The sequence below is a fragment of the Coffea eugenioides genome, chromosome 4 (assembly GCF_003713205.1).
Source record: "Coffea eugenioides isolate CCC68of chromosome 4, Ceug_1.0, whole genome shotgun sequence".
In the NCBI taxonomy this organism is placed as follows: domain Eukaryota; kingdom Viridiplantae; phylum Streptophyta; class Magnoliopsida; order Gentianales; family Rubiaceae; genus Coffea; species Coffea eugenioides.
The window spans coordinates 34411559-34434015 of record NC_040038.1 but is presented as its reverse complement, the minus strand read 5'-3'; the positions used below and the strand labels follow the sequence as shown (position 1 = coordinate 34434015).

The window sequence follows — 22457 nt, the reverse complement described above, 5'->3', positions numbered from 1 at the left end:
TCACTATAATAACATGGTGCATACTGATCTTATGACTCGGGATGCATCTGTATTTTAACATTCAGATAGCCACTTTGTGAACAGTAGTGACAAAAGCTAACTCTACCCTCAAGTTAAATGGGGCAACTTGGGAAATATTTAACATACTCTTACTACAAAATACAGATGGAACATCCATTCGCTCATCCACTTCAGCTTAAAACAAGGCCATATAAACCAACAGCACAAAAAGATGCATCAAACTTTCATCTACTCACACATCCATTCACGATGTACCCTGTTAGGTACATATTCTGAAACTTCATCATAACTTCAGCATGACAGAGTTCTTCAACAAAAACAACATTTTCGCCCATGAAAAACTATCTTTTTTTTTGACAAATTGTAAATGCTTAAATCAATCTAATGAGAGGAGAATAAGAATCACCTGATGTAGTCTTGAGGCCGTAGCATTGTCAGCAATAGCCTGTAGAACTGTGGAGGGAGTGTCCAACAATTGCTGAATCTTTGCAATGCCTCTTCGGCTCAATGAACTAATCAGAACATCAGTCATGCATGGCAACATCCACAAAGAAGAATCTTTATCATACCATAAACCCTGCAAATAAATGAGAAACTATTCAAGTTTCTTGCTAAGACATCAACAACTGGTGATACAAGACATTGATTCCTGCTGGCTTTGTTTTTGTTCAGTGGTTCTGGAAAATGTAAAGCGTTTATACAGTAAGTCTAACAGCTTGTGATGATGACAAATAATATCCATGCTGTTGATAATGGGCACACTCATGCAGCCAGCATTTGTGCTTAAAGTGAAGAACAGAACCAGCTGGTGCCACAGTTTGTCAGACAATTTATGCGAGCACCATTTGTTGCATAATGCAAAACAAAGTTGCTAAAGGCATCATCAATGTAGAAAACATGCTTGGCAAACATTAATGTACATCAGAGAATTTATTTGACAAATAATTCTTGAAGAAGCAAAGCACAGAAAAAGCATTACTCGTCTGCTCAGAGGGAAAAAAAAAAAATAGGACGCCTTTTCATGTGGAAAGTGAGGAGTATAATGATTTGATGCCAGCAACTTCTACAAGGGAGTCATCAATGTACAATTCACCTCCTTAATTTCAGCCTATCAACAAATTGAGAAAAAACCATCCGATCACTAAATTAGGCTGTACACCAAGCAGTGACCATGGGAGATTCAAGAACCATACTAGGCAGTTAGTTGTGGAGAATTCAACAAATGATGATTAGATTATCTCTAATATTTGTGCTTAAAGGATATAATAAGTACTACAGATATGCATGTTAAGAGAATATAAGTATTCTTGTAGATAATAAATTAGTAAGGGTATTCTTGTAAATAGTTTGTTAGGTTTGTACTCTTATAAATACTAGTTGGTCACTCATAATACGGTGACTAAATGTTTTCCTCCCAAAATACCTATTCTCATGGTATCAAAGCTAAAGTCCTAGGGTTAGGGTTAAACATCTAGCAAAAGTCTTGTTCACGTGATACTGTTCATCATGCACTGTTCTCGTGTACTGTTCACGCTGCACTGTTCAAGCAGTACTGTTCACGCATACTGTTCATCTCGAGTTTTGACCATTTTTTTGGTTTGAAGTGCTATTCGCTATGGCTGAAAGTTTATCAAAAGGTATCGTGACGTCCACTAATATTATGCCAATGGTGATGCCTCAAATCACAAATTGGAAGTTGAATGACACTAATTATCAACAGTGGTAAAAAACCGTTAAAATTTATCTAACAGGCTTAGGAAAGCAACGATATCTCACAGATGACTCTCCTACGGAGGACAACAAGAGACTAATGTGAATTCAAGAGGATGCCCAAATTCTTGGAGCAATTTGGAATTCTATGGAGCCATAAATTGCATTCCAAATTGCTTACATGTGTTCTCATTGTGAGACAACAAAAGAAGTTTGGGATTATGTCCAGTTATTATACTGCAGTAATCTTTCACGGATGTATGATATTTCTTTGGAGTATTTTTAGTTGCAATAAGATAACAAGACAGTAACTGAATACTTTGCTGATCTTAAGCGAGTTTCAGAAGAATTAAATGCTATAATGCCTCTCTCAAGTGTTATTACAGTTATGCAGAGGCAAAGAGAACAAATGCTTATGCTCATATTCTTGGCTGGCCTCAAGCCAGAATTTGAACCAATCAAATCCCAAATTTTAGCAGGTGAACAATTACCATCCTTTGTAGAGGCGTATGCTCGGGTCTTACGTTCTGCATCTAAGGACAATGCACAGGGTGATGGTGCTCTAATTAATGACAAATCTACTTTAGCTGCTAACAACAATCGGATAAAGCAACTTAATTTTGGACGTGGCTCTCGTGGAGGAAGAAGTAGAGGAAATCATGGGAGTCGTGGAGGTTGAGGTACCCGTGAGTACACTCATTGTGGTTTGAAGAATCACACTCGTGATACTTGTTGGGATTTAATTGGAAAACCTCGGTTTGCTAATGCGGTTACCACTGACCAAACTGAATCAAGTTCTTCAGCACAAGGATCCTAGAAGATTTTTACCATATTCGAGGAAGATTATGTCAAATTTCTGCAGTACCAAACTGCAAATCACGCATCTCTTCCCTCTGCTTCTTTAACACAAAAAGGTAATGTTATGGCTTATCTCTTCACATCCTCTAATTTTGACTCATGGATTATTGATTCCGGAGCTAATGATCATATGTACCTCTAGAAATTTTTCTAATTTTCAAGATTCTACTTCCTTCCCTCATGTTACTTTAGTTGATGGATCTACAATTAAAGTTAAAGGACTAGGCACTGTAGAAATTAACCCATCTCTTCCGCTGTCTTCTGTTCTTTACGTATCCAATTTGCTTTTTAATCTAATGTCCATTAGTAAGCTTACTAAATTTCTAAAGTGTTCAGTTACTTTTTCTCCTGATTTTGTTGACATTTAGGATTTGAAGACAAAGAGGACGATTGGTGGAGGACATGAGCATAATAGTCTTTATTTTCTAAACTCCAATGGTCCGATTGCATATCCTGCTACTATTTCTTCTCTTGAAATTCACTGTCGTTTGGGTCATCCGTCTCTACAAAATTTGAAGAAGTTGATTCCTACCTTGAGTCAGTTGTCTTCATTAGAATGTGAGTCTTGTCAATTACGAAAGCATCATCGTGTTTCTTTTGTCCCTAGAGTCAATAAATGGGTTTCGAAACCCTTTTTGTTAGTTCATTTTGATGTTTGGGATCCTAGTCGAGTCACTTCAAAGTTAAGTTTTAAATATTTTGTAATCTTTGTTGATAATTTTTTCAAAGTTACATGGCTTTATTTAATGAAAGATCGTTCAGAACTATATTCCATTTTTTGTGCATTTGTTACAGAAATAAAGAATCAATTTGGTGTGCCTATACATATACTTCGCAGTGATAATACGAAAGAATATTTTTCCACTCCTTCTAATACCTTAATGACTAAATCCGGTATTCTTCATCAGTCCTCTTGTCCCCACACTCTACAATAGAATGGAGTTACTGAGAGAAAAATTGGACATTTAATCAAAGTTGCTCGAACACTTGTTGTACATGAATGTGCCCAAACAATTTTGCAGTGATGCAGTTTTAACTGCATGTTATTTAATTAATTGCATGCTATCCAATATTTTTGGAGGCCAATTACCTCACTCCATTCTTTTTCCTCATGAACCTATATTTAAATTGCCTCCTCGTATTTTTGGGTGTGTGTTTTGTTCATCAGTTTGCTCCCGGGGTGGATAAATTAGATTCTCGTGCTATTAAGTGTATTTTCTTAGGATATGCACGAGTGCAAAAAGGGTATAACTATTACAGTCAAGTTTTAAATTGTTTTTTTACTTGTGTTGATGTTACTTTCTTTAAATCCACTCCTTATTTTATGAAACAAGGTATGTCTTGTGAGTTAGATCAGTGTTCCTCTTTTTCTTCTCCTGTTTTATTAGTCCTTTCATCTTTATTACCTGAGTTATCTAGTCCACTAAATTCCACAACTCGATTATCTCGTTCTAATTTTGAAGTTTATTCTCGTCGTTCCGTGATTGAGAAAGCTCCTGATATGCCACGCATTTCACCAATTAACTCTCAATCTTCAAATCCAGGTATGACGCCCTTCTGTGAGTTAGATCTTCCTATTGCTTTACGCAAAGGTAAGAGACATTGTACTTCTCATCCTATTTTTAATTTTGTTTCTTATTCTCGTCTCTCTCTGTCTCATTCTTCTTTTGTTGCTTCCCTTGATTCTGTATCCATTCCTAAGTCTATTACCCATGCTCTCAATCATCCTGGTTGGAGATTAGCTATGCAATAAGAGATGTTTGTTTTGGAGAAAAATGGTACTTGGGATCTTATCGCTCTTCCTTCTGGTAAGCCGATTGTTGGTTGTAAATGAGTGTACACCATAAAAGTGCAGCCTGATGGTTCTATTGATAGATTGAAGGCTCGTCTGGTAGCTAAGGGATTTACTCAGGTGTATGGAATCGACTACTTAGAAACATTTTCTCCTGTTGCAAAGATTACCTCTGTTCGTCTTCTTATTTCTTTGGCCGCAACTTATAATTGGCCATTGCATCAGTTGGATGTGAAAAATGCGTTTCTACATGGAGATTTGGAAGAAAAGGTATATATGGAACAACCTCCTGAATTTGTTGTTTAGGGGAAGAATTCGCGGTTGGTTTGTCATCTGAAAAAATCCTTATATGAATTGAAACAGTCTCCGAGGGCTTGGTTTGGCCGGTTTAGTAGTGTTGTCATGGAATTCGGTCTGACAAGATGTGGAATAGATCACTCTGTATTTTATCCGCATTTTAATGTTGGTAAAATTTTATTAGTTGTTTATATGGATGATATTGTGATTACAGGTGATGATGTTGGGGGGATCCAGAAACTTAAATCCAATCACCAGGCAAACTTTCAGACAAAGGATTTAGGTCATCTACAGTATTTTCTGGGTATTGAGGTAGTTCGGTCTAAATATGGGATTTATTTATGTCAAAAGAAATATGTACTCGATATGCTGAATGAAATTGGGATGTTAGGTTGCCGACCTGTGGATACTCCTATGGATCCTAATGTGAAATTAGTAGGAGATCAAGGTGCATTACTAGATGATCCTAGGCAATATCGAAAACTTGTGGGTAAATTAAATTATCTCACTGTAACGAGGCCTGACATTTCGTTTGTAGTGAGTGCTGTGAGTCAATTTCTTGATACCCCTCGTACTAGTCATTGGGATGCTGTTATACAGATTTTCAGGTATCTTAAGAGTGCTCCTAGAAAAGGGTTACTGTATCAAAATCATGGACACACTGATATTGAAGGATATAGTGATGCAGATTGGGCTGGTTCTGCCTCAGATCGAAGATCGACTACAGGATATTGTGTGTTTGTTGGTGGTAATTTAGTGTCGTGGAAGAGTAAGAAGCAAACAGTTGTCTCCAGATCAAGTGCGGAATCTGAATACCGCGCTATGGCTCACACTGTGTGTGAGTTTGTTTGGTTGAAGAGCATGTTACTTGAAATTGGGTTTGAACATAAACAGCCTATGAATTTAATGTGTGATAATCAGGCGGCTGTTCATATTGCATCTAAACATATTGAACTTGATTGTCATTTCATTCAAGAGAAATTGCTTGATGGAGTCATCAAGACATCTCATGTACCGTTTGTAGATCAATTGGCTGATTTGTTTACCAAGAGTTTAGGGAGCTTTAGGGTGAAATACATTTGTAACAAGTTGGGTGCTTATGATATATATGCTCCAACTTGAGGGGGAGTGTTAAGAGAACATAAGTATTATTGTAGCTAATAAATTAGTAAGGGTATTCTTGTAAATAGTTTGTTAGGTTTGTACTTCTATAAATACTAGTTGGTCACTCATAATACGGTGACTAGATGTTTTCCTCCCAAAATAACTATTCTCAATGCTAACTGGTCTTTTGTGAGTATATATCCAGAACAACAGTAACATAGTTCTAGTAGGTTTTAAACCTTCTATCATCGTGAGAACTTTCTCTAGCTGCCACCATACACCACATATGATAGCAAAAGGTACATAGAAATTTCCACCAAATTCATCTAAAATACTTTCCAATGATGGTACTTGTAATAAAAATACTTTGTAGCTGGAACAAAGTACCAAAGACCACAGGACACCTTATGCCCATAGCATCAAATTGCGTATATTAAGTTTATTTGTGTAAACCTTGAGACATCACAGCTGTGTTCTTTCTACTTGATGAAAAATTCTACAAAAATTTAAAAACAAAAGAGAGAGAGAGAGAGAGAGAGCCTCTGCAGATATGCAAATTGACAGGACTCTCTATCAAGTGTTGATCTGAGAATTTAGATGATGGTTAATATACCAAATATTGGGATTTGTTATGGATAATAGACACAATATATGCAAATTAAAGTATGACATTTCTCATGTTCCATCTTTTTCCCTAAGAAAAATTTTGTAAACTATGACTTATGATAAACTATCAAGTTGGCAAAACAACACGAGTGGCGACATTAATGCAAATATGATAAGCGAAATCAATGTGAGGACTAGTAACCTGATTTGATGAATAGAAATTCTAAGGAAATCAGTTTGCAAGAACTTATTAGAATAAAATGGGAGCAGGAAAATATATGGCTTTAGCTTTTGTCAATGCGACCTTCATCTATCTCATGAAAAGAGCTTACCTGCATAACCATTTGCAATAGATGCATGCAAGTCAGGGCACTCGAGAGCCATCCACTGTTAGCACATACGTCTATCATGGCCTGGATGATGCGTATACTTTGATCAAGCACAGACTTTAAGTCAGTAATGTAATCACTGATTGGTAGATCCAATTGTGAAAAATGTGCCTGTATCACAATTATAGAGAATAATATATCTGAAGAGACATAATATTAAGGAAGATAAGTGAACCTCATAATCTGCAGATATTTATAAGTGATTCCAAATGAGGAACTCAAGCATCTAGAATACCTGAAAAAGAAGATTTGCTTTCACATGAGGATCATCAAGTCGATTTTTGTCCACCATATATCGTACTCTTCGGGACAATCCGTCATTATAATTTTCCTATAAAATTAAGTAGATACTTCAGAGAGAAATACTGCAAACTTTAGGAGTATGATTAGTTACTACAGCATGCAGGCATAGACTAACCATTTAATCACAAAACAATCGTGTATGTGGTCCGAAGTACATTGTAGAAATTAACGTCGACTTCTTCATGATGGGAGCACAATAATATTCTTCTCTATCTTAATGTTCTTTCCTTGGTTAAAACACTTGTTAACTGAATAATCTTTGACAGACCTCACCTTTTGGAGGAAAATAGTTTTGCGCGTCCAATCAAACCAAGAGAGTTGCACTTGATTGTTATAATAGGTTGAATAATGTGCAGCAAGGTTTTCCCGAACCCAAAAGCACAATCACAAGTTTCATGCTGGGAGCAAAGGTAAGTCACCTAAAAGAGTAAAATCACTCAACAGAAATTGCAAAGATATGATGGGCATCTGGTTTTCAGAACAAAAACTTGTCACTCCAGATTTCTGAAAATATCCTCTACCTCAGTTCTGCCATATTACTAGACATGCAGGCATGTGCTATTCACAACTGATAGGTAAATATATCATCTCATGTAGCATGACAAAAGATGCATACAAGATTAACCAAAAAAAGAAGAAAAACCAGGACCAAAGATATGTTTGAAGTACAAACTCAACAAAGAGTTCATAAACAGAAAAGTCTGACTGGAAAGATTATGGCTTGCGATTCTGAGGACAAGCTCTAATGGATAGCAAAAACTGACCATTAAATAAACCGTCGTGAATCTTGCTGTTATAAAATGCCCATTTAAGTACCACCATTCAGCGCAATCAAAATACAGGACAACAAGAATGGATTTATTTTGTTTTCTAATTAAATAATGACAAGACCTGTCAAACAAAGAATAATCTTCTTTGATTTTCATGAATATAAAATGAATTGTTTGTCACTCGTTAACTTTCATCAGCCTGCCTTGATAAGCAGACTAAGAAGAAAAGAAAGTAACCTAATAAGAATTCAGAAGAAAGTTACAGCTAATTATAAATCTTTTTACTGGTATAAAACAGCACCTATAAAACAGACACAGAATCAAACCATGATCTCTAAAGGCTGTAGCAGAGATTCTAGGTGCCCCTTTTTCACCTCCAGATTATTAAAAAAAAAAAAAAGAAGGCAGGGGGGGGGGGCCTTTTTATTCTATTGCATTAATGGATTCCAACAAAAACCTAATAAGAATTCAGAAGAAAGTTACAGCTAATTATAAATCTTTTTACAGGTATAAAACAGCACCTATAAAACAGACACAGAATCAAACCATGATCTCTAAAGCTTGTAGCAGAGATTCCAGGTGCCCCTTTTCCACCTCCAGATTATTAAAAAAAAAAAAAAAAAAAAAAAGCAGGGGGGGGGGGGTTTTTGTTCTATTGCATTAATGGATTCCAACAAAAACCTAATAAGAATTCAGAAGAAAGTTACAGCTAATTATAAATCTTTTTACAGGTATAAAACAGCACCCACAGGAGGAAAAATCCAAGGAAGACAAATGTATCATTTAGAATAATAAAAGGAAACAGTCACAGAATCAACCCATGATCTCTAAAGCCCGTAGCAGAGATTCTAGGTGCCCATTTTTCACCTCCAGATTATTTTTAAAAAAAAAAAGAAGGCAGGGGACCTTTTTTGTTCTGTTGCATTAATGGATTCCAAGAAAGGTTGGAGAATCCCAGTTTTAGAAGTTTGAAATTATAGGTGCAAATGTATGATTATATCTAAAGAAGTTCAAAGTCATAAATGTGAAATTTAGATTATCATCTAGATCTGTACCTCATTATGCCGCACAGGAAGCTCATCATACTCTGAAGCACCAGATAATATATGCAGGAAGACCTATGAAAATACGCAAATCTATGATGATAAATGTTTGACGAGGGAAATAAGATGCAAAAGCATACGAGAAGCTAAAAGTGAATTCATAGAGTAGAGCTCAAGAAATATACTAACTTCAAGGGAGGTGTCTGGCCCTATGTTAGAACCAAACATCGACACAGTTGTGTATCTGAGATAATACTGGGACGCTATTGATCCTAACATCATTGGCTCCACATTATCTTCATTGATCTTAATGCATCCACTGTCTTCCAAATCTTCAAACGTGCTTTGCACTAAGCTGTAAAAGACACAAAACAAACTTAGTTATATTTTAGTCAAATTACTATCACAACATATTCTGATATAAAACTGTTAAATTGACATCTTATTACCTTGATAAATAAGAACTAACATTTCCTGGTTCTACATCATCCAGGCCGTAATAAGCAGGGTTCACCATCTGACAGAAGGCGACTTCACTATTAGAAAACAGAATAGTTGTCTTGGAGGCAAATATACTATCTTATTTAGAATATCTCAGTAGATTCCTTAAAGAAGGCTCAATAGCACATTTATATCATGTTACAACATGGACTCGCACGCTTACTCATATGTGTCTTTGTCTACATATATACTAAACCATTACACTTAATGAGAGTAAAGTTTGACACTAGCATGCTGGATAATGATTAGGATATTGCTGATAAGGGAAGCATAACCTCCATATTTTCCAGGATAAAAGTAATAACCATGAAAGGATCAAAGTTTCAATAGCCATGATTTAAAACTTATCAAAGTGTATGCTTTTCATTTTTCTTTAGTTACAGATGCTACTTTTTTGTGTCTTATCAAAAACTAAAAGCAACTTTTAACAAGTTCACCTGGATTTTTGAACTCACTGAGGAGATAATTATTTGAAAATCCAGCTTAAACAGGTCCAAATTCAGCAGAGATAATATTCAGAGGCCAAAAAAGGTTACCTTTATCTAGTTAGAGATTACATCAATGTCGCAGAGTGATTAAAAAATTTTGTGAAGGATCAAGGTTACATTGGTACACACTGCCAATGTTTTTACGATAGATTATTAAACATTTTCTGAAGTTCATTTTTTTTTCTCTAATAGCATATCTATTTTACTAACCAGAAAATTAGACACTTCCCAAATAAATATTGATGAGGTATAGATGCAAATGAACGTTTTTATACAGGAAACAATTTACTATTGAAAATGCAAAATCCATTTTATAGTAAAATTAACATTCTAAGAATCTATTTAGTCACAAACTTTATCAAAAGCTAAACCTAATCCAAAGACTGAAATAATAGAACATGACTACTTATATACTACGATTAATAACAATAGTGTCAAACTGCATAAGTTACTGATTACAGATTCGACATGCATGTGAATGCAGCTACATGTTTTCATGAACAAAACATGAAGAAAACCTCTTAATTACATAATAAAATTGATTTTGACCAGTCAACAAGATCGACTTAAACAAGAAGACTATGGCATCTTCAGCCAACAATGCAAAATTAACTAATTCTCATAGTACATGATCTTTTCAATTTTGTAGGAAGCTTGCTCTAAAATCTGTGCAGATTAACTAAACAGCTATAAATAGAATTATACAACTAAAGTTCCAATTTTCCTTTACATACATGAAATCTAAAAGTTTTGTTTCTCAAATATTAAGTTGCAAATCTACGTATTCACCAAAATATGCTTTCCTTAGCAAATTAGATCCCATTATTGCATTTCTATTCATCAATCTATTCATCGACAACTTTTCAAATATCACAAAAATGGTTTTTTCCTTTCAAACATTAGTACCCTTCTTTCCTTCCAAGTAACTTCCATCATTTGAAAGATGACACGGTAGGTCCAACTTGACCATATGGGATTAACTCTGGTTTTCCTGACTTCATGTTTATATAGAAGTCTAATTGGTACATAGAAATAAAAAGTAACTTTCAGCATATCTCATTCAGGGAAATTGAGGATGAAGCAAGAGTGTAACCAACTTATTCACAAGATAAACTGCTATCATCCATATTATACCAGTCTTCGGAACAAGTAAGTCCAGGTGAGATAGTGCATTGCATCCTCCTTATGACAAATTGTTCCAGCAACTATTTCAGCATTGATGTGATCATGCAACTGCTCTCTCAGACTGCTTTCAACTGGAAATGGTTCATATAGAAACTGCAAGATCAACTTAAGCTATTAATCATCTAAAGAAACAGAACAAGTTCGGCATGAAAATATTTTTTGATTTTTTTTACCTTCTTGTAGAAGCTCTTTTTTGGTTCATGAACAAGAATGACAGCTTTCCCATGTTGATCATATTGTGGTCGACCTGCTCGACCCATCATCTGTAAAATATCCGTGATGGGAAAATCAACATATCTTTTTGCTTTTCCATCATAATATTCTGTGCCCTGCATCAAGAAGGCATTGGCTTAATAGGACCACTAATTGAGCCATACCATGGATGGAAGTATGGGATAGACTTCCAAGTAATTAGCAAGAGGGTAGTCAAAAAAGGAAAACTTATATTTGACCCACGCTAGGAAAAAGAACAAAAAGGAGAGGAAAAAAAGCATCAGATTACCCAGTACCACAGTCAGTCAAATTTCCAGGCCATGTTCCTGAACATTTTGCTTTGAGAAATGATTTTAGAGGAAATGGATTTGCATGATTCATTATATGGGTTGGATATTCAAAGGATTTTGAATTCATCATTTTCATGTAGATCAGAAAGCCAATCTATTTTCTAGGGATCCCGAAATCTTAATAGAAATTAGATTTTTCTAAATATTTCAAATGGATGTTTATTATCAATCCAAGCGCACATTTTGGACTTGAGATCCGTCATGCTGAAATTCTAAAATTACAGGAATCAGCTGAACTTTCCTGGTTATAGTTAATTCCCTGGCTGGAAACTTGGAAGATCGTTTTCAGAGAGAGAGAGAGATGAAAGATACTCCAAGAATGTAGTTTCAGTTAGAAAATAATTCCTTCCACTACTTAGCATAATGCGAGAAGTGAAATTGCAGTAGTAAAGCTCACCTTAATAACAACCAAATGAGCAGGAAGATTTACACCCCATGCTAATGTACTAGTACAAACTAAAACCTGCCAGCATATGAACATTTATGTCTGGTCAATGGATAAATGTCAAAGTTAATCCAATTACAGAATTTTGCTTCATGCTAGAAAAAAAGTTCACAAGAATGAGAATTGCCTGGATCTTGTTATTTGCAAAAAGTTCCTCCACCAGAGATCTGTCCTTATCATTTAGACCTGCATGATGCAACCCAATGCCAAACTGTAAAGTGTGCCTCAAGTTCTGATCTGTGACCTGTGAAAGGATCATCTGAAGAGATTCTTCTGGCATAGCCAAGAACTGCCTTGGATGCTCATCTGAAGCTGCAAACTTCGATAACAGAAAAGACATTACGTGAAATGCATATAGAAAAACATTACTTGAAGAAGTATTAATTCTTACTTGGATGAGGTCTAATGCCGTAAGCCTTGTTTGGCGACGAGATGATACAAATATGAGAACTGGTTTGGTAGGTGAATGCGTACATATTGCAGCATATGTGGGTTTATTCATGCTATTCATCCTTGGGCAGTAAAACTTCCCGGGGTACCCCTGCATACAAGATTTACATATTTTACTACCAAATTGTAGCAAATAACAAGATCTTAACCACTTCCAGTGAAACCCAACAAAAGTAAACAAAAAATAAATAAATAAATAATAGCAGATAAAATAATAAACCCTTTAAAGGCGGATCAAAATTTCATGTTGATATGCATTTCTCAACACAAAAATGGTCTTGTGCTAGAGATGCACTTACGCAATTACTATAATAAAGGCTAACAATGCTCTAGTTATAATCCATCTGCTTATCTGCTCATGTGTCAAGAAGGACAAAAAATTTACTTCCATTTTTACAATATTGTCATATCCATAGCTTCATTTCAGTCTTACTGATGACTGTTTTTAGATATAACATGTAACAGCCACCCTAGCAAACTCCTAGCATATTTTCTAGTTAGATACATGAAAAGTTGGAGCTCATATAAAACGTACTGAACCTATAAAAAAACTAGTTCCCAACTTGCCTGGATATGAACTTCAAGAGGAACAGGCCTGACACTTGGCTTGAAATTGAAAAGACCATTTTCTTCGACGCCCAACCAATCAGCTAAATCACTAATCAAATAAGACAACACAACAATCATTTTTTTTCAAAAATAAGAAATAAAGTTTCTTGATCATCAAACAACACATGGTGATGGTGAAGAATGCCAAACGAAAATAATTATACAGAGCAAACCCTATAAAGCAACAGTAAAGACACGCTTAATATATTTAATATATTTATTAAATAATAACTTCAAAATGGCACCGGAATGACATAAAGATGAGAAAGAAAAGGGAATAGAGGTGAGTGACTACAAGTCAAAGAACAAAATACATACTGTGCATTTGCTAGTGCAGTTGATAGGCCGACAAATCGAACTTCTCGCTCTGTTTGGGATGATATATATCTCATTCTTGAGACAATTACCTGAAAACATCATGGAAAATGAAGCTACTCAAGAAATTGTAGGACTTAGAACTCAGCAAAGACAATGTACTAAGGGTCATTATTATAAGCCAAACAGTTTGAGAAGCAATGAAGCCAGTATACCTTCGAACTCTTAGAATTGGCAAAAGGATCATTTCTTATACAAGACCATTTGTTATCATTATCCTATTATCAGTGTAGCTGTTAAAGGAAAAGGCGGAAACTATAACAAAGGCTCGGCTACTACTACTTTCAAGTAAACACAACACACATATGTATGTAAATCTAGATATATATATGTATGCATCTAATAAACATCTGAAAACTTAACATAAAGTATGCATATAATGTTCATTGTCAACACTGAATCCTTTTTATTGATGCCCTAAATAGTGCAAAATGTCAAGAGGATATTTTGGATGTCCCCATATTAAGCAATATGACATGCCAACAAACAAAAGTGTCGGTGACAATTCCTACCTTACTACATATATGTACATTTGGGACAAAGATAATCACATGGTACTCGGCTTAAGCAATTACGAGTTTCATACCTCAAGAATGGGTCCACGATCAGCTCCAAGTAAATGAATCTCATCCAATATCATAAGCCCAACCTAATGTGAATTGAAAATTTAATTGTGCCCAAAGATATAAAAATGCACAAAAACGTAATAATGAATCAATTAAGTAGACAGAGAATGAACTCATTGATGGGCTTTTGGGGAAAAAAATGTCACCTTTTTAACATAATTTCGACTATGCCAGTTGCGACTGATACCATCCCACTTTTCAGGAGTAGATATAATAATATCTGCTGATAAAAGAGCCATCATGTCCGGGGTATAGTCTCCTGTCATTTCAACCTAATGAAAAAAATCATATTAGTACAAAGAGCTAAAAGCAGAAATTGGATTATGCAAGAGACAATGATGTGCACCATCTGTTTTCCAAGTCGAGAAACAAGATGCTTCCTCCAATCGTTCATCCTTTCCCGAACTATAGCCTTCAGAGGTGCTATGTAGATGACCTGCATTAACATCATGACTTAGGCACATAACTAATTATATTCCGCAGCAAGACAAATTTTAGTTGTTCAACATTTTAAAGTCTCTATTTTTTTTTCATTTTGATGGATGGCCATCAATGTTAAGAACCAACATCCAATGAGGGTCTGCACTAGGTCATAGTCATTGATATAAAATAAGAAGGTTCAAACAAGGAATTTCTCTACAATACAAAGCTGACATACTTTATTGGTTCTAAACTAATGTTCCAACTCCCAACCAAGCTAGAATCTTATCCTCCAAGTAACTAAACCCATTAAGACATGAAACATTGAATCATTATACATTGACTAAGAAACGGAAATTAGAAGAAAGCTCAAAAATAACTAGGCTAGGTGATATACGGTGCTTGAATGCTAAAGCTAGAGAGATGTAAACAGCACTTTTATGAAATATCGTTCTTCTCCTCTGTAGCATCAATTACTTGTTCTTGCAGAACACCATCAAAATAAGGGGGTAAAGAGCTTAAGCTTTCAAATTATTCATTATTTCAAAATTATATACGACAACAACCTATATCTCAAAGGAAAGTTCTTCATCATTCATTCCACAAATTAAAACTGGCTCGAAGTTCTGCATTCAGAGCAATGCAGAAGAAAAATTAGATGCAGCAAAAAATACGAGTACCTTCATGTCAGGCTGGGTGTTAAAGAGATGGAGCATAGCAAGTTCAGCTGATATGGTTTTTCCACTTCCAGTTGGAGCTCCTAAGAGAACATTTTTGTTCGAATGATAAAGCACATGAAAAGCCTGCCAAAAGATCAACAAACATAAACTAACAATACTGAAGCTAATTACTAACATGACTACTACTAAAGTCTGATTGAGAAAGTAAAGATACAAACCTGTGTCTGAATAGGATTGAAATGTGTAAAGTTGTACAAAGCTTCATAAGTTAAATTGCCAAGTGCAGTCACAGGAAGGGGTTTCAAATCTAAAAGTTCAGTATGGGATGTGCGACCCTGAATGAAATATCATCGTGTTATGAAGAATTTGAAACTAAATGATGAATGAACCTACAATTAAAAGACACTAGATGCATTCAAGAAATATATATGAGGAATAAGCTAGCAACACCACCTCTGGCAAGGCAAGATTATGAAAGGATATAGTGTAGAATGCCTCTGCATGCAACCAGGAGTCAGAAACTGCACGAATGTAATACTGAGGAGGATGTGGCTCAAAGATTGGCACGGTAAAAGATAGCTTATAAGGTTCCGCTTTAGCCATCCGTTTTGTCAATGTAAATAGCTCAGAGTGGTAAATGTGGTCATTATCAGAATCCTGTGAGTAAGAGAGCACCAAAGTTCTGTAAAACTTATAAGGACTCTAGGTAGACGTTGAAAACAATAGAAAAGACATCAGGAAGTTTGAGTATAACCCATAAGTCTAGAGTGATCTTTTCTTTCTTCTTTACACACACACACACACTTCTTCTGTTGCAGAAAGTTTAATCAAGTATAGCCTAACTCCAATTGATGCAAGACGGCTTTGAAAAAGCCGCTATTGGCAATAAAATACCTACAAGGAGACTAATGCTCCAAGATAATAGACCAAAATGTAGCACCAGGAATTTTTGTCAAGCAAAACTGACGTAAAACAATTTTGAGCTAAGAAGACCAAAGAAAAACACACTCTTCACAGCAACATATGCTCCTTTCCCTTCATACAAACCAAAAAGAACCTAAAAAAGGTCGCTCCACATGTCATAATCTCATGCTTAATGTATTGATGATCAACCACTAAATATTAGTGAATTAACAAACTTGCAACTGAAAGATCATGCAGCCCACATGGTAATCACAAGACCAGTCTGAACTGCATGATTGTTTGTCAACATTCATCCTTTAAAAATGCAGAACTAAGCTATGGATGGGCTTGCATCGCTTTTCAAGTTTAAATTATTAAACAGACAGTATTTTTCTTTTTTTAAAAAAGATCCAGAATACTGGATGCCTTTCTAGAATCCAACCTAATACCTACGTGCAAATACTTTCATCTGAACATTATGGTAAACTGATAATCAGGATCAAGGGCAAATACAGTCATAGAGAACTAGTAAAGAGGACAAGGCTCATATGGCTCTTTTTTCAACTTGAGATTTTTACCATAACCTGGAGGAGTTTTTGTCCTTATAAGGCCAAAGTTCATCGGGTTTCTATCAGCTTTTGGAATGAAATCCTTGTCCCTTTCTGGTTATTATTGTGACTTGTTCAGAAAAATAACCTTCTTATCTATAGCTAATTTGAAAACCACCTATTTAACCAAATGTTTAACTTGAAGGCTACGCTAAAGGAAGAAATGATCCACAGAAAGCTGATCAATAAATTTGTGCTCATAGGCTTCTTAGGTTTCTGTTCAAGACAGAAGAACGTAGCAAAAGTTCACCTCAACCAGAATCCACCACCTTAGGGCAGTGCCATGAAAGCGATCCTTCCACACAAAATCTGGTGTTATAATCAAATCCACCTAAAAGATGGCACATGTCAATTTTGTACATTAATATCAAATTTGTAGTTCAAAAATGAAACGAGTTTGAAGAATCTTGTCAGATTGGAGATACCTTGAGAACAGTTCTCGTAATTGGACTTACTGTAGCAGACAACAGGACTGAAGGAAAATATCCCAAGTGTTGCTTGACCAACTTTTGTCTCAAAAAAGCCATACCAAAAACTATCAATGTCAAACAGATACAGGTATTATTGAGGTGGTAAAATATAGCAAGGAAAGTACCCTTCCACCAGGTGCATAACGGATCAAAGCTCCAATATCTTTCTCTTGCATCTCTTGTAGGCGATCTAAATCAGCCCCTTTCTCTTCGAGCTTCCTCAAAACCTGAATGGCAGATAATTAGTCCAGGTCAATGGTAAACGACCTACATGATTCATTTCCAAAAAAACATTGTGGCAAAAAAACCTCTGCTGAGATATCCTTGTCAAATTGTCTAAGAGGGTGTTGATGGGGCCAAATTTGGCGATCCACTGCCTTACAATAATCTAACATTAATGAAGACATCTCAGACCACCCTCTGCGTAAACAAATCTCAAATAGAGCCCGCATGATACGAGCCAAGCTTGCACTTATATATGCTGCATCAGAAACTAGTGAAAATGAATCGATGGAGCCCCGAGAGATGTACAGCTGCAAATCAAAATAAGCACATAGTGGTAGTAAGAAAGTTCCATCACCTCAGCAGAAATATAGTCATCACAGTTGACAAAAGTAGTCTGCATGTACCTGAATAAGAATTGAGACTTTTCCATGTTTATTTGATGGACCTCCCTTAATTTCTAATGGACATGAAGTGCGGGCCAACATTTCTAACTCATTTTGTTCCTCGTCACGGAGAACGATGTTTTCAAATTCAGAAGAATGGGCAACCATATCAATTATCTAAAAAACCAGAAAGAATTTTTAGTTACTTTCAGCCTTAAAAGATGGTAAATATCTGGTTGCAGAAATTTTTCCGTTCCTTATCTTATATGCTTTCTTCTTTATATACAACACTAAGATATTACTCACAGACATATATAGTTACATAAATTTCCCTTCAAACATGAACTACAAAATAATTTAAGTTGTTGCCATAGTTTCTTAACATGTTAGTTACAATTAAAAAACAGGACAAACCTTAGAAACAAATCTGACACTTATTGACATATTGCACTCAACACTCTTATCCAACTCCATGTAATATAGCTGACAGACTTTTAAGATGAGCTGATCATCTACAAAATAAGATTGAAAATCATTTTCCCTTTATAATTCTGAGTTCCAAAAAGCCATGTGCTACTTCATCAAGACAATTCAGAGCAAACATTCAAGTCTTTCATCATTTTGTTAAAATTTTTTTTCTTTGTTAACAAAGCAATTCACTATTACCCGTCCCAGCAAATTGCCAAATGACATCTGCTTCATAAAGCTTAGACCATTTGGGAGATAGATGTTTCAAACATTAAAATGGCATAATGCCAAAAGCTAACAAAAAGTGAATTGAATGGGTGCATGCCAGACTATCTCAATCACCTCGCTTTCATTCATGTGCTGTCTTAGCAACTCATTGTAAGTTTCCACACTGGAGTACTGGATGTAAAAATGGCTAGCAATACGACCGAGCTCTGTGCAATAGATGTTGCCACTTTTCTCATCGAAACGCATCATTTTTGCTTTATCAAGAGCTCGTGCTGCATCTGCTACAAGAGCTCTCTGCTTCATGCTCAATGTAGGGTCTGCAATCACCTGCAAAAACAAAAGCCCTTGACTACCATCTTCACTTTAGTGAGGGAAAAAGTCATAGGAGAACAAGCAAAAATAAAGGAAGGAGGAAGAAGGAAAAGTATTATAGAAGAAAGTAGACGACTCTCTCCAGAGAAGCAAAATGCAAAGGTGGGAGAAAATGGGGAGACAAGAGTAGGGCTTTGGCAGAAGTTTCAACCTAGTACTCTTCTTGTTTCTTTACCAAACACGCCTACTGAAATAGGTGTTCAAAGAAAAGAAGCCCCTTAAACTCTATCCATCACAATACATTACCACCAAACACGAACATAAAATTTTGAACCAATAGATGGGCATAATGAAAATATCCGATCTCTTCATCAGTCAAAAATATCAGAGGTTCAGGCAATAAGTTGGGTAACAGCCACAACATAAGGTATTATTTCACAGCTCTCTCTCTCTCTCTCTCTCTCTCTCTCTCTATATATATATATATATTTATATCCAGTGAATTCCACAGGGATTAAGCCAATCACATAGCCAAGGATATGAAATATTTACTAGAGCAATATATCAAACAAATGTGATTACAGATCCACCAACAAAAAATATAAAGATATCCTACAATACGCATATGTGTGTGTTTACACAAAAGCACGTGGAAACACACACATAAACGTGTCGCACATGTAAACATGTATGCCCACGTGCACATACATAGAGAAATAGATTAATAGCAACGGAGAGGGGGAAAGGGCGGAGAGGGCGAAATAGAGACGAACAAGAAAGGAAATTTAAACAGAATGGCTGCCCTGAGAAACACACCTGGCAATTCCTGAACAGATATGAACAGATCAAACAAAAAAAATAAAAATAAAAATTTGACAGGTGAATATGATACCTCCTCCCATCCAATACCATATGCAAGGGGATTCATTTTCATTCTAATGAACAGATATGTGTATCCAAGCCAAGCACAAGCCTCCTTCACATTGGTCACAGTGCCCAGTGCCACCTCAGCATTTAAATTATCCTTCAAGGACTTAATGAACTGCAACAGATGTAAAATGGGTGTTGGGTACAATGGCAGTCATTTAAGAGATATGTTCAATATACATGTCCAATTGAAGGAAATAAGATACATACTAAGACAAAAATCATTAGGATCATATTAAAAATTAACCGATTTACTATCTTTCCAAATGATAACTAAATAATTTCAAGTCTACCAATAATTTAATTACTCATCTGAACAACATGGGCTAGATGAGGCAGAGGGCAGCCAAAGTAGTAAAAGCTCTCCAAATTGCAAAATATTGTTGTGGGTTCAGCCCTAACCTCCCTCACCCCACCCCATCAACAACTAAAATTATGGCCACTTGAGATGGGCCTTGGAATGGAAAAAATCTAGTTTCCCATTTCATTGCTAGGACAGGAATTCTCAAGTTTGAATGTAGTAATGCATTGCTTGTAAAACGTTATAAACACTGAAAGCAGAAGATGAATGAAAACCTTGTTGAGCCAGAAGACTGAAACAAAAGGGAAATAAAGATAACAGAAAACTGTATCTCAAAGGCTCTGCTTGTAACCAGAAGAGAGTGTCAACCATAATTTAAGACAAAAGGTTAAATCAGTTCAGTGAACATTGGCTCATCTGTTTTCCTCATTTCATGTTCCAAGAACATGTTCCTCGTAGAAAACTACTATTAGTTGACAAAATTCATGGCAAGTATGTGTGATATGACAAGATTAAAAAACCTTCTAAACAATTAAAAAAGATGCAATGGTGAAAAACATATGGCAGATTGGTGAAGCATTAGCATTTGTAGGCTGGACAACAAAAGGTTTAAATTCCTACACACTGAGCCCTTAATGAGCAGAGCTAGAGCACAACTTAGACAAATGAAGATAGCAAACTCTCGAACATATGGATACACCAGAAAAATCAGAAACAGATTTAAAGGGCCAAAACTCCAAACCAAAAGACAAGTTTCACCTGACTTTCTATGGGTAGTTGGCTGGTTAGAAGTCGCAAATAATAGGCTAACTTGTCATGCGTGGTGATTATAATTCCTTCCCCACTTTTGTCAAACTGAGGTCTCCCTGCACGTCCAAAAATCTATAACAGCACCTCATTCAAAGAAAGTTACAAATTAATCCCAGTTGAGTAATGGATTTGGAGACACAAAAAATACAAGAGAAACAGTCCACTTACCTGCATAACATCAAGCATGCCCAAATCTCGCCATCCACCGGCCTTTGGATCATATATTTGAGTTCCCTGGACAAAAAACATGCACAAGATTGAAGCACCAAAATGGTCCAGATATTAAACTATGTCACAAGAAACTGGAAGAAAAATCTGGACCACAAGTTTAGGATCGTAAAGACATACCTATCTATATATATGTCCCTATGTATCTAGGTATCAACATGTATTTCACCTATTAAAGAAACAAACGACTCATGCAATGAGACTAGTTACATCCATGGTTTCCTTCCCAAAATAAAGATGACAAAGGTGGGTCATTAACTTTTTGTTCAAAAAGACAATTCTTAGAAAGCCCCTTCAACTTTGTTTAGTTGCAGTAAATAGTGGATAGAAAGATAAAAGATGAATAGCCTTTCTTTTCTAGGCAATTCCAGCCCAGTAACAAGGCATTACAATGATAATAAATACTATAATCAAAGAACTTGCAGAGAAAGATAACAATCTTGTCTATTGTGATATACTAATGGTTGTTTTGGCTATTAGTTTAGGTTTTTATTTGGCTCTTCAAAGAACTCTATGACAAGTAATATGAGCTCATAACCCACATATTGACAACTTGGACAGGAAGCCTTCAACCTTGTTTCAGTCACTCAACATACTAGCTACTTAGCAACTTTATTACATTGTACACAAGCCATATAGAAATAACATTGATAAATGGACAATGATGTGGTACAAATAATGTACCACACCAAGAAAGAAAGAGATGCTTAAAACTAGAATTCACTGCATCCTCTAAGGACTGCATATTTTATGTATCAAACAAAAGGAGAGGTGCTTCGCATAAGCTGATCTTGCAGAGACTTTCCTCCACATTACAATTGTGCATATTGTAGAAAAACTTTGGATAGTGTTTACTCCACAACAGCTTTTACAAATATGCTGGTGTCATCCCTCCCCATTCCACCAGCTTATAGGCAAAATTCCCGAGCTCTTTTCTACACTAAAGACCTCAACTTGAAACTTAGAAAAACAGCACACCAGTTCACCTATGAGTACTAACAACATAAACAGTGCTCAAACCTTAATCACCACCGTGTGAGCAGGCAGATTTACTCCCCATGCCAGTGTTGCAGTGCATACAAGTACCTAGAAGAAATTTGAAACAGCTGAGTAAAGAAAGCTACATTAGAAAAAAAAAATGAAAAGTAAAGAACATTGTTCAGTCACTGCTAGATGAAGTGAGGAAGAAAGATTAACATGACAAGTGGACAACTTACCTTCAAAAGTCCATCTGAGAAAAGTCGCTCAGTGAGTCCCCTATCAGCCCGTAACATCCCCGCATGATGAATACCAATTCCATTTTCAAAAAGATCCACAACATCCTTATTTCTGGACTTGAGAACTTCCCTCTGTAACACA

The 22457-nt window shown here is 35.8% G+C and overlaps 1 protein-coding gene across 2 annotated transcripts in view; it reads right to left on the bottom strand.

The window, feature by feature from the left end:
- LOC113768008 (DExH-box ATP-dependent RNA helicase DExH14) overlaps positions 1–22457 on the bottom strand; it is a 36880-nt gene that overhangs the window by 1556 nt on the left and 12867 nt on the right. For both annotated transcript variants that reach the window (XM_027312220.1, XM_027312221.1), the window contains 30 exons: positions 22316–22447; positions 22119–22184; positions 21039–21104; positions 20820–20942; positions 19725–19874; positions 18635–18847; positions 17846–18001; positions 17525–17749; positions 17342–17443; positions 17172–17252; positions 16997–17077; positions 15689–15892; positions 15454–15570; positions 15236–15358; positions 14482–14571; positions 14282–14407; positions 14096–14158; positions 13453–13541; positions 13093–13183; positions 12467–12616; positions 12203–12394; positions 12028–12093; positions 11241–11396; positions 11017–11160; positions 9343–9410; positions 9083–9248; positions 8906–8968; positions 7013–7108; positions 6721–6888; positions 428–598 (listed from right to left, as the gene is read on the bottom strand). In XM_027312220.1, the coding sequence (XP_027168021.1) occupies positions 428–598; positions 6721–6888; positions 7013–7108; positions 8906–8968; positions 9083–9248; positions 9343–9410; positions 11017–11160; positions 11241–11396; positions 12028–12093; positions 12203–12394; positions 12467–12616; positions 13093–13183; positions 13453–13541; positions 14096–14158; positions 14282–14407; positions 14482–14571; positions 15236–15358; positions 15454–15570; positions 15689–15892; positions 16997–17077; positions 17172–17252; positions 17342–17443; positions 17525–17749; positions 17846–18001; positions 18635–18847; positions 19725–19874; positions 20820–20942; positions 21039–21104; positions 22119–22184; positions 22316–22447 (3738 nt within the window). The remainder of the gene's footprint in view (positions 1–427; positions 599–6720; positions 6889–7012; positions 7109–8905; positions 8969–9082; positions 9249–9342; positions 9411–11016; positions 11161–11240; positions 11397–12027; positions 12094–12202; positions 12395–12466; positions 12617–13092; positions 13184–13452; positions 13542–14095; positions 14159–14281; positions 14408–14481; positions 14572–15235; positions 15359–15453; positions 15571–15688; positions 15893–16996; positions 17078–17171; positions 17253–17341; positions 17444–17524; positions 17750–17845; positions 18002–18634; positions 18848–19724; positions 19875–20819; positions 20943–21038; positions 21105–22118; positions 22185–22315; positions 22448–22457) is intronic.